The sequence below is a fragment of the Pagrus major genome, chromosome 21, assembly GCF_040436345.1.
Source record: "Pagrus major chromosome 21, Pma_NU_1.0".
Taxonomy (NCBI): Eukaryota; Metazoa; Chordata; class Actinopteri; order Spariformes; family Sparidae; genus Pagrus; species Pagrus major.
In genome coordinates, this window is record NC_133235.1 from 13,068,064 (window position 1) to 13,080,863 (window position 12,800).

General features: G+C 43.3%; 2 protein-coding genes across 2 annotated transcripts; one reads left to right on the forward strand and one right to left on the reverse strand.

Moving 5' to 3' along the window:
* The first annotated feature begins 3,012 nt into the window (after positions 1-3,012).
* ptger4c (prostaglandin E receptor 4 (subtype EP4) c) lies at positions 3,013-4,591 on the forward strand. The gene is made up of 2 exons (XM_073491640.1): positions 3,013-3,861; positions 3,998-4,591. The coding sequence occupies exons 1-2, from the start codon at positions 3,013-3,015 to the stop codon at positions 4,589-4,591; spliced, it is 1,443 nt and encodes a 480-aa protein (XP_073347741.1).
* A 2,126-nt stretch (positions 4,592-6,717) lies between these two features.
* Positions 6,718-12,340, reverse strand: artnb (artemin b). The gene is made up of 3 exons (XM_073491837.1): positions 12,096-12,340; positions 9,852-10,065; positions 6,718-8,748 (listed from the first exon to the last, which is right to left on the reverse strand). Exons 1-3 carry the CDS (start codon positions 12,111-12,113, stop codon positions 8,237-8,239), a joined length of 744 nt encoding a protein of 247 aa, XP_073347938.1. The 5' UTR covers positions 12,114-12,340; the 3' UTR covers positions 6,718-8,236.
* Between the last annotated feature and the right edge of the window lie 460 nt (positions 12,341-12,800).

The window sequence follows — 12,800 nt, forward strand, 5'->3', positions numbered from 1 at the left end:
AATGAATATCACAACACCGACGCTCTCCATTGAGTGAATGCCCGTCTCTTCACTCTTGTTTTACTACCACTCTCCTTCTTCACCTCCTTTGCCTCGTCCATCAGTGAGCTTCTTTTTCTTTTGCAGAGTTTCTTCAGTTACTCTACTTGTTCCACTGTTACCTGGGGACAGTGACCAAGTAAAACAATGCCTCTTCCTGTTTTGGTTGCGCAGCAGCAAACGTGCTTTGTTTGTGCCGTAATAATCCAGCCCAGTGGCAGGTTGAATAGCACAATGAAAGTGAGGTTTATAGGGAACAATCCATATGTGGATGGTGTCATTTTCCCACAGTCATTACACTGTGCAATGAGTATTTACCTCAGAATGACAAGTTAAAGAAAACAAGTTGTCTACTGCCAGATTGAAAAACTACACGCCTGTCTAACATGTCAGTTTTTCTGATTCTTTAACTTTGTTTTAGTTTGATTAAAGCTCCAGTGTGCGGGATTTCAGGGGATCTATCAGCAGAAATGGAATGTAATATTCATAATCATGTTTTCATCACCTGAAACTAAGAATCTTCATGTTCTGGTTACCGTAGAATGAGCCTTTTACATCTACAGAGGGAGCGCGTCCTCTTCAACACAGTCCACCATGTTGCATCACCACGTTTCTTGAGTAGTCCAGAACGGACAAACCGAACACTGACTCTAGAAGAGAGCCTTTTGTGTTTTCTTGCGGCCACTATGAAGGGAGGGTGAGACGAGGGGTGTTCAGTTGGCTGCAGTCTGCAACCTCACCACTAGATGCCACTAAATCCTACACACTGGACCTTTTAAGCTGAATTTTCTCACCTCACACACCCTCTAACTGAAGTCAACACTACTTGATAACTAACTTTTTACTTTTGATACTTACTTTCTGCTAAAAAATAGCCCACTCAAATACTTATACTTCAGTAAGATTTTCAGGGCAGGAGTAATCGAGTATTTTCCCGCCACTCTTCGCCATTTAAAGCTGCAGAAACTTACTGAATACTCTGAACTGAAACTCCCAGCAGAGCAGCAAGTGTTCAGCTCAGTGAATCATCTTCTGCATATAAGGAAGAGAGGAGCGATGTTACCAAGACACCTGCGGCCAGGATCTTCACAGCACTATGTGGTGTCTTTTACATGTGATTTGCGCTCTCAGTCTGTGCGTAATTGGCGCCTAATTAACAAGGCAGCAGCTCAGCAGACTGCTGCCCTGCAGGCTCAGTCTGAGGCTCGGCTCAGGAGTTGGTGGGATTTGTCAGAGATCATCTGCTTAAAAAAAAAAGAAATGCACCACCGGGACCTCATGGCGCGGTGCATATTCGACTGAGAATTGTTGAATTATTGATTCTGATTCTTCATGAATACAACCTACAAACCGCAGGGTTATTTATATTGTGGGATTTATCAAAGGGACTCCAAAGGAAATGGAAAAGAGGTGGAAAAGACCAAATGACCCAGAAGAGTAGAGAGCTTATGAAGAATCTGTAGGAGAGAGAAAGAGCTGATGGAGCAGCTGGATATAATAAGTTTGTTTATAAATTATGAATAATTCAGCGCGGCTCTCTGCGCGTTTTGTCCCGCGTCCATTCTTTTTCTTCTGTGTTTCGGATTAATATAGAATACATGAAGATTAATTCACAACCTTCCTTTTTAATACATTTTTCTCCCTCCATAGAGCCGACGCTTGCACACTTGAGTGAGTTACGCACGACTCCAGACGCACAGACGGACCTGCTGGAGCTCAGACTCCTCGGTGGAAAAGTTCAAAATATATGAAACAGTGAAAAGAAAGCACGTCTCAACTTGACTGACACCTTTTTAGTTCTTTGCGTAAGACTTGTCGTCAGTAGCAGCTGAAGTCTACTCGGGCTGTCAGCATGTGTTTTGTTCAGTGGATGGATGTTTTATAAAGGAGGAGGAAAGAAGCGACAACAAAGAACATTTCATACAAAACACAAAATCATTCTTGAAAATGTTTCCTTCACCATAATCGCTGTATATCAGGTGTGCTGAGCTTCTGGAAGTCTCAGCAGAGGCATTGAGGTGACAACATCCGGAGGAGCCTCGCACAAAATCGGTAACATTGACAGTTTGTCCCCATGAGACCGCCTCTGCAAAAGAAGTAGGTGAGGCTCACAGCACTGAGGACGCTGTGACTGTAAGAATAGCACAGTACAGACAGACTGTGGTCCGGGTTGTGACATCGATTTCATCTTAATGAGGCATACAGTCATAGTATAGTGGGTCAAATGCTGTGGAAGTCTCTGTTCGTGGTGCTGGTGGAGCTGAGGGCGCTGACCTTGGTGCTGAAGAGTGGATTTATGACACAGCGGCACCATTTCCGTTCCAGACCATATATGGTCACACAAATTAATTATATTCTTCTAATTAACCTGTCCAGTCTGTTGAGGCACAGGTAGTCACAACCTTACAGCAGGGGCATAGTGCGTCTTCTCACTCGTTGAAACTCTGATATGATTATTATTCCATTTTATTTCTGGCGGTGTTTTTTTTTTTTTTTTTTTTTTTAAATGTCAGTCCAAGCCCAAACCACACCAAAGCAAACATAAAGTTTTTGTACTAATGACACCAGGTGTTGGCTCCTGACTCTTATGGCACTCTGCGTGACGAGCAGTGAAAAGTGAATATTGATTGTGTGGCTGTAGAAATGTGATCCTGGGAAACCTGCGCCTCCAGCCCCGCACGTCACTCTCCTGACATCAGCACACGGCTTAAATACCCGCAGCACCGAGCAGTGTAAACACAAGCAGGCACACCTTCATACGGGCGCATCTGGAAGCAAACACAGCCTGAACCCGAACAAATAATCGCTTCAGTGTAGAGAGGCTTCTGTGCTGTGGGACACAGGAGACTTCAGGATGTGATTCTGCAGTTGATGATTTATTTTGAATAGCGCTCTTTATGTCTCCACAGCAAGTTATCTAAACATCACAGAAAGTTCTTGCACTTTTACCCTCGTGCGTTGTTGGTGTTAATAATGATCAACGACTCTTTTGCGTTTGGAGACCTGGACACGAATGTTTCTGAGCCGCTGCCGCCTCAAAACCTCAGTGCGTTCCCTGAGCTCCGGCTGGAGTCCAAGTCTCTGGTCACGTCAGCCACGATGTTCGCTGTGGGAGTCCTGGGGAACCTCATCGCCATAGTTGTCCTGTGTATCTCCAAGAAGGAGCAGAAGGAAACCACTTTCTACACTCTGGTGTGCGGGATGGCCATCACGGATCTGTTGGGAACGTGCTTCACCAGCCCGGTGGTGATCGCCACATATGTGGCCGGCCGCTGGCCGGGAGGAACGCTGCTCTGCCACTTCTTCTCCTTCTCCATGCTCTTCTTCGGCTCAGCCGGGATGTCCATCCTGTGCGCCATGGCTGTGGAACGATACCTTGCCATAAACCATGCGTACTTCTACTCCCAGCACATAGACCGGACAATGGCGCGCTTTGCGCTCCTGGTCACCTACCTGGCCAATATTGTACTCTGCATTATGCCCAGTTTTGGTTTCGGGCAGCACGTCAGTCACTTTCCCGGCACTTGGTGCTTCCTGGACTGGAGGGCGGTGGATCCACTCGGAGCCTGTTACTCTTTCCTGTACGGCGGTGTGATGCTGGTGCTGATCGCAGTGACAGTGTTCTGTAATCTGGCGGTGTGCAGGTCGCTGGTGGGGATGAACCAGAGGACGGGAATAGTCCGGACGGAGTTGTGTGAGCAGGGAGGATCACGTCGCCGCTTCCCGCGGCTGCCGTCAGTCGCCTCAGCAGCAGAGATCCAAATGTTCTGGCTTATGATCTTCATGACCACCGTGTTCCTGGTCTGCTCCATCCCTTTAGTGGTAAGAACAACAGGCTCTTTTATTCTGTTTGATTGTAATATGTGCGCACGGTGCGTGACAAACTTTAGGTTATTGGTGTTAGTTTCATGTCTCTTTGAAACACTTATCCTTGACCTCTTCTGTTTCTGTATGACAGGTGCGGATCTTCGTGAACCAGCTCTACGACCCTGCCTATATTTCTGCTGGGGGGAAGCCTGACTACCGGAGCGACCTGTTGGCGATCCGCTTCGCCTCATTCAACCCCATTTTAGACCCCTGGGTGTACATCTTGTGCCGGAAAAACCTGCTGCTAAAGGGCTGCGAGAAGCTGAAGAGGACGGCGGTTATGGTGAGCAGCAGTCGTGGTGACAACATTGGCTGGGTAGGTCAACACTCCCCCCCGTCTCTAAACAGCAATGACACCAGTTACGCGTCATTACGCACAGCCAGCTACAGGAACGATGTTGAAAGTCGGGTGTCCATCAAGAATAAATCCTTTACAGACTTTGCAATGAGGCAGGCGTGGGAGTACGACACCGCCCGGGTCAACTTTCACCCGTTCAGCGTGGAGTCGACCGCGATCCTCGGCGGTGAGGGGGCGGCAGCGGCCGGCTCCAAACAGCAGGGGGCGGCCAAGTCGTCTCCAGGACGCAGCGCCACGCCGCTGCTCCCTGAGCACGTCAGACGAGTGGACATTGTTACCTGCACGTTCAGCACACCGAGTTCATGTCAGTCAGCTGAATGCCTCTGATGGACATTTATTATCCGCAAACAACAGTTTAGTTATAGTTTAGTTTCCACAGCTGCTTCATCTGCACAGCAAACTGATGCTTTTTGATTCAGCTGCCAGTGACAAACTCCACACAAGATTTATTCTGATGGTTCCGAAGCACCAAAGAGCCATTATCATCTGAAATGAATGAAACACTTGAAAAAGCACTTTGCAAGTCACTGTGACTGATATTATCAGAACATTAGCGCTGGCTCACACATATCTCATTATGATTTAACCTGCTGCAGAAAGACCTAAACAATTACTTTAGGCTTTGTTTTAAGGTTAAGTGTTCCTCTTGAGTCTACTTCAGTTGATTGTGCAATATGAAGCGTCCAGTTTTACATTTCCAATTAAGTCTCCATTCAGGTGAAGTCCAGAAAAACACAGGACCTGAACCTACTGGAGCTTTAACTGTGTGTGAAGTTAACTTGGTGGATATTGATGTTTGGAGGTCACCAAAACAAAAGCAGCTGAACTTTTCCTTTGTTCAACTGTCTGCCTGCGAATTTAATTTGACCAATAACCCTATATGGAGGGCTGAAACTGCCCGAATCAGAAATAAATAAATAATTTGAAAATGAATACATTAATAAATACAATGACAAAAATAAATCAGAAAGTAAATAGATAGTTGATAAATACAAGTATAACTATATACAGAGGCAGATTAAAGGAGAAATATCTATGTATGTCACATTTTATGAATTAATTAATGGCTTCTTTATTATTTATTTCTGTTTCAGTCCTCCATACCAGTTGTACAGTAATCTGATGAGCTTTATATCACTGAGGTTTGGGGTCACCAAGACGAAAATAGCTGAATATTTGTTTTGTTCCTCTGTCGGCCTGCAAATTTAATTTGACCAATGGCTGCATGCTAGAGGACTGAAAGTGCCAACACGAGAAATTAATACATAAATAAATAAATAAATTAAAAAATGAATACATTATTAAATAAAATGAAAGAATAATGCAGAAGTAAAACCAATATTTGAATGAATACAAAGGTAAATAAATAAGTTCATGATAATAAAGCAGAAATATCTGTCTATGTCACATCTTATCAATTAATTAATGTCTACATTTATTTTCACTTTATTTTTTGGTGTTATTATTGACATATTCATTTATTGAGCAACTTATATTTTTCTTTATTTATTTCTGATTTTGGCTGCTTCAGTCCTCCATACCAGCTGTAGTTTAATCTGATTGCTCTATAATAAGACTTCTGCTGAAAGTACACAGACACATGAGATGAAGTGTGTGGTGATGATTTCCAAATGTGGAAATTTTAACTAAATACAATCATACCCCGTGGGTACAAATAAAAGGTCTGACATTCTCAGAGTTTTATACACTGTGTGAATTCATATGTGCCATTCACAATACATACATGTTTTAAATGATGTGTTGTTGTTACACTTTCATACTTTTTTTTGTTTAAGTCCACATGCTGCTACTTTACTCTGTGTCATCTCACATGCATGATGCAGGGAAAACTGAATGTAGACCTTTTAAACCTTGTTAAATATAATTTTATATTGCACATTTTCACGTTTTGATAACTGTTGTTGTAAACAGCCAATGTGAACATATCACCTTTGAAAACAAGAAGAAAAATACTGTAAACTGTTTGACCTGTGGTGTTTGCTGGATGTGCTGGTTGGTTTGTGAAGAGAAATAAATCGACACCAAAGAGGCAAACTGCTGAGTTCAACCTGTTCTGGAGGTTAAAGATCAATACAAAGTTGTTTTTTTAAAAGCAGAAGTACTCAGTTGAACAGACAGGTGGCAGGAGAGCGTCAGTGCACTCATACATTTTTGGGTGTTTATTTTAGACCAGCAGGTGGCGCTACAACATAATAAGTCCTCTATAGATTGAACTGGAACGAGGTGGTGTTGATCCTGTTCACAGCAGAAAACATTATGAAGGTCACCTTCAGGTTGTGTTATCAGTGAAGTAAACAGTGATGACAAGATTTATATTAGAAAACTTTATTCCCTTAGAGGATAATGCCATACAAAAATAAAGGAAACTTTATATAATAATAATAATAATAATAATAATAATAATGTGACATACTGGGAGTGTGTAACTGAATGTAAATATTCAACCACTTAAAGATGAGAAATGAGGTCCTTTAGTATAAATGTTTGCTGGAAACTGAGAAAAATTTACATGATTACCCAGAATTAACCACAAAAGTAGAGATCAGCTGTCAGACTTTATTAAATATACCAAATCATTTCAATGTAGGTCAATTTGTTTTTGATATTTATTATTTAAGTCTGTCTGGGACAACATGTGAGAGAATCTGAGGCTTTCAAGGTGCAATATGTAAGAATCTTATTGTAAAACTTTTCTGAATTTACTAAAATAATCAAAAGAATGTGACGAAACAGTCACAATGTGAAGTCAAAGACATTTATGAGTTGTGTTGTAGGGATATTTAGAAAAGTTAGCATGCTAACCAGCTAGCACCGGGTCTGAAAACCTCTTTCTCCCAGCGGTCCAAAGCTCCTGTGGTAGCAGTGTAAACACCAATACTCCTCCAGTTGTCTGGCTAGCTGCACGGCTAACTGAGCTAACAAGCTAAGAGTAGCTAAAGTCATGGATGTAAAAAAAAATGAATACAGTTAGCCGCAGTTGGCAGTTACTCTGCTAATATGCTGCCCCTATTTGTTGGGAGTATGAATTCAACAAAGGTCAATTCTTACATACTGCACCTTTAAATAGTGTTCTGGTTTAGAAAATGACTCTAATTCAATTCAAAGTTCTGCCCAGAATCAGCTGTCTGGCCCAGGTTTATGAGGCGTTGGATAAATATGACGATCAGCACCTTTAAAATAAAAAATAAAAACTGTATGTACTGGAAGTAACTGTCAACATGAAATCTGAATCTTGGCAATAAATAGATATTTATCTACAATAAAGAGTCAATAAAAACAGCTCTCATATCAAGCTATAATAAATAAATAATTTATCAGAAATAAATATATTTTACTTTTATACAGTAATACATGAAGATGCATGGCATCCATTCGGCTGAGTTCACTTGAACATAGAAACTATACAATGTAATGCCTGTTTTTATGTGAAGAAAATGATATTGCTTTTAAAGAGGAGCTGCTTCACTGTGAGTAATAGTGAACATCATATCAGTCTTTTTTTTAAAGTCTGAATCAGAATATGAACACAGCATCAGTCCTTTGTGTCTGTTCCTTATATCTCTGGAGCGTCAGCCTTCAGGTCTCGCCCACATTAACTCATGCTCACATAAAGAGTCTCTTTTATGTGTGATAACTGCTCTGGAGTATCCTGCATTAGTAAAAAACAATTCACTCTTTGAAGACGCAACAATAAATCCAGACTGTGACTCCCTGATGACTTCCCCCTCACTCTGATTTTGACCTCAATCGTCCAGCTGCGCCCGGACCTCGTCCACCTCAACAGGAAATACACCGCAGGAAGCCAACGAGCGGCCTCCATCACTTCCTCTGCTGTGAGCGTGTGTTACAGCGCCCCCCTCTGGCTCTTCCCTGCACCCAGGCCTTCATCGCACCGAGCCGCTTCAGGATGGGTGACACCCCTCCTCGTCACATTGTCCCTCATTCACCTCCTCAGCCCATACACATGCAGCTGGCTGCTGATAACGACTGGATGGTCCTCCACGTGGTCTGGGCGTCCATGAAGGAAACCGGCTCGTACCGGTCGGGCCGGCAGCAGGGGTGGCTGCTGACCTTGCGGGCAGTGCGCCGGGGCAGCGAGCCGTTCTCCAGCAGCGCCTTCAGTGCCAGGTCGTAGTTTGTTCTTGAGGACTGGCAGGAGCCCACACAAAACTTAAAGAGGACAATCTCGTCTGAGTCGAAGCCCAGGCCCAGGTCCCGAACCTTCATCTCCCTCTTCTCCACACGGCAGTCCCTGCTGCTCTGCTTCGGCTGCCTGCTTCTACCTTTACCCTTTCTACCCCCATTTCCTGTCTCTTCCTCTTCCTCCTTTTCTTTCTTCTTCCTCTTCTTCTTTTTCTTTGGTGATCCCTGGGGTTGAGGTTCTGAGGGGTCAGAGGAGCGCGGAGAGCGCCCCGCCCAGCGACTACTGGGATGGTCGTCCACCTCATCTATTACAAAGGGGTCTAAGATGGAGAGGAAAGAGGAGTGGTGGAAAGAGAGAGTTACAATCAAAGTGAACACTCATTCAGGAAATTGTGAGCAATAACATATAAATTCTTCTGAAAATCCAGCCTGCAACAGACTTTATTCACAAGGTGGCCAGTTTCCTCCGACATCACGGTCAGGCTGGGAAACCTGAATGCTGAGATAATGTAATGCTGCTGCGTTCCAGGTTGCAAGTCTTATAAACAGAGGTAATCAGACAAATTGTTGTCATTTTACAGCTTCCCAGTTGATCAGCAGCTGAGAAGATGATTGATAGTGAAAATCCGGAGGCACATCCGGCCATATTTGAAGGTCAAACAACATATTTGACAACCCGTTAACCCGCTAATGAAGGCTAATCGGTTATCAAACCTGTTGTTTTACCTTGAAATATGGTCCGATGTCCCACCAGATTAAACTATCCATTGTCCCTACAGTTGCTATTCAATCAGGAGGCAGTGAAATGATAACAGTTTGTCAGATGGTCTGTGTTTATACGACATGCACACGAGAACACAGAGGTACAACATTTGAGCTTCCCATCCTGAGGGTGATGTCAGAGGAAAATGGCCACTGACTATTTACTGAAGAGGTGGCTCGCAAAAACAGATAAACACGACTCTGACCACGAATAAACCAACATCAGTTTGATTGAAGTACCCAAAATAACATTATTTAGGAAAAATATAACAGAGATATCTTTTTGCAAATGAACCCAAAGGTAAACTATGCAGGACGTTCCTAAAAAACAATGTATAGACTAAAGTAATCTCGATCATCACTTCGTCCCCATTCGGGACGTTCCTGGGCGTCAGGAGGAAGATAGTTGATTGATGAGTCACATTCCCAGGTTGTCAAACACAGACGCTTTAAGTTGGTGGCTTGCCAACCCCATGCATCAGTACCTCATGACCTGAGAATGTGGCTCAACAATCAACTATCTTTCTCCAGAATCACATACAGCAACTGATAAATCAGTCATCATAGTCCTTTAACATAACTTTTTGCACTTTAAATCCAGAGACACTGGCTGGTGAAGCAGATGTGCTGTAAACGTTCACTTCCATAAGAGCGTCAGTACCGTATAGAGCGTGCCAAGTGGAGTAAGGGTCACCGTCGTCTTCCTGCTCCTCGTCCTCCACCACCTCTGGCAGCGTCACAGGAAGCTCCCGCTCCTCCTGGCCTCCCAGCAGGCCCACAGTGCGGCCCGAGTCTGATCCCACACCGGCAGCGCCAGCTGTCATATGAGCTCCTTCCACCAGAGGCAGCAGAGAGAGGAGCACCCACAGCAGCACCTACAGGAGACAGGATTCATAAGTCAGACGACCAAAGGAAATCTGAGGGGGTTGCTGAACTGACTTTCTTGCATGTTAAAAGTTAGTAACCTGTAATAATTGATTTTTAGGCCACTCGGTGTCAGAGTGCTGTAAACATGTCGCTGAGCAGAAGGAGCTGCAGAACACAAGGAGCACTCAGTGTTTCATGAACAGTGAAAACGACAGTCCTAGCTAAATGAAGCACCCGCGGACTGATGGGTTAATTAACCGGAATAATCTAACACACGTGAGCAGAGAAGAGTGAGCTGCTTGTGCCTGTAACATTAGCTAACAGCCCGCTAGTAGCCTTCACAGGCATATTGTTACAGTATCTCATCATCTCATACACCGTCTTCCTCCTCACTGACGACACATGGCCGCTTCATTAATTCATACTGAACGAGCATGTTCGACTAATTGAACAGCCACTAAGTTAGCAGCTGACATAGTGAATCTGTTAGCAAACAGCTGACTAGCTACTTCATCTAGCAGACACTGAACTAGCCTACATTAGTATTTATTTAGAGTCACATTTCTGTCCAACATTCACTGTGTTTTGGACTCCTGAGGGAAATATCCGGCTCTTGAGCTGCTAAATACTGCGCTATGTTCAGCAGTTAGCCACTAGCTTTGTCTGTCTGTTGTTTGGTGATGAGCAGGTCGTATAAAACAGCCATACGACCAAAACATCAGCTGAAAGGTACGAAAAAAGCTTCACAGAGCTGAAGGTAACTACAGCCCCTCCATGTCTCACATACTTACTTGACCCATTGCTAATATAGTAATATTGTTTAGTGCAGCATTTTATAGATTTATAGTGATGCTTTGTACTCAGATACTTCTAAAAGGTAAGACTATGGAAGCCCATTAGATAGAAAATGATTCAAAAAAAAGGTCAAAATGTATTAAATAATTTTGACTTACTTTCTCATGATTTTTGACAAATTAACTCATATTTATCACTTTTATCACAAGATTTTAGATTTCATTCATTTTCATTTTGACTTATCTTTTTTTTAAAACTGGCAAGAATGGGACAGAGAGGTGTTCAGGTTTTGCTCTCTTTCAGAAGATAATCTAATATTTGTACACTGTATGAAGCTAGAACGTCACATTTAGCAGAGAAGATATAACATCAGATTTTAGTTGTTGCTAGATGTATATTACAACAGGCTAGTTGTTTCCTCTTGTCTCCAGTCTTTATGCTAAGCTAAGCACCTGCTGACTCTAGCTTCATATTTTGAGCAAATATATATATATATATACACATATATATATAAACATATTTTGAGGGTGATATCTGTCGTCCTGCTCTGCAAGAAAGTAAATAAGCATCAAAATATTCCTTTAAGATTTTTGATGACACATTGTTCTGTTGGCGTACAGTCCTGCTGTTGTCCTTTTCCACCAGAGAAACTGGACTGTTTGGTCGTCTGCTCTCATGGAGACCATTAACTTAATAACAAAACTAATTGAACAAAGTGCTTTATAAAAACAGATTAAGAAAATTAGATAATACTCAGAAGAGCACATAAAACACACAGCTCCTCAAAAGCTCTTCAGAGGAGCTGCAGCAGTACTTTGTCTTAAGCCTCTTTCATCAAAAGTGATCTCACTTACTCTTCAGTAATACTTAAGTCAAATAACTCTGCTTTCTTTCCGATCTTTTGGATCAAGCTTTGTCCACCAGCTTATAATTTAGCAATGAAAGCCTCGGCACTGACATGGTTTTATGGAAAGCTCAGGCCGAGTCTTGTGGGGATGGATTTCATTAACAATTTATACCTACACATAACTCATCCTCTGGTTTATAGTTTCCTGTACAGTGGGAATGATAAATGAAGAGGCTGGGTTATTTGCAGAGATGGCGATTGCTTATAAGTGAATACAAAGAGGATGGAGGAAGAGATGGAGTGATAGAGGATAAGAGGGAGAAAAAAGCAGCAGAAGAAGAAGGAGAGGACATTTTCAGGGTGCTCTTTTGGCAGCGACGTCGGTCCCTGACAAACCTTGGCCTTTGCTGACATCACAGAGGTAATCTCCTGTCTATCCTTCCTCCGAACCCTCCATCTGGTCCCACCTGGAGAGAAAGAGAAAGAGAGGAATGTAAGACCAAGAACAAGGCTTCACTCTGTCAACTTCCCTCCTCCCAGAACTCCTCTTGAAAAGGGTAACATAAACTAAAGGCACAACATGCGGGCTATATGATGTCTATACATTCACAATCGTCCAGATACTGTAAAAAAAAAACAGCCCCGCGGGCCCCCGAGCGAGCCGACATGTCACATAAATCACGTACTCAATGCATGAGGACGGCGTGTTTGTTGTTGCTTCAGTAAAAGACCAGTGTTTGCTGCCAGTTAGTGTGGCCAGTGTTGGCTTGTCGGCTCATACATCCAGCCCCAGTCGGACAACAAAAGGCAGCATCTGCGATACACTTGTCAAAGGCATTCTTCAGGGTCGCTCCTGTGGCAGAGGTACAAGCAGGGGGAACCAGGCATGGCGGGAGCACTTCGCGGAGGTCCCAGACAAAAAGCCGCAGAGATGCAGGACAGGTGATAAGACGATGTTTATATATACTACGTGCAGTGCGGAGGATTGCGCTGGCCGCGGGCTACAGGTTCGTCTGAGGTGCCCCAGGTGTCAGCAGAGGTCAGAGCATCACGTACTCAGAGGTAGGTAACTTCACATGTTCCTCACTTATCATACACATA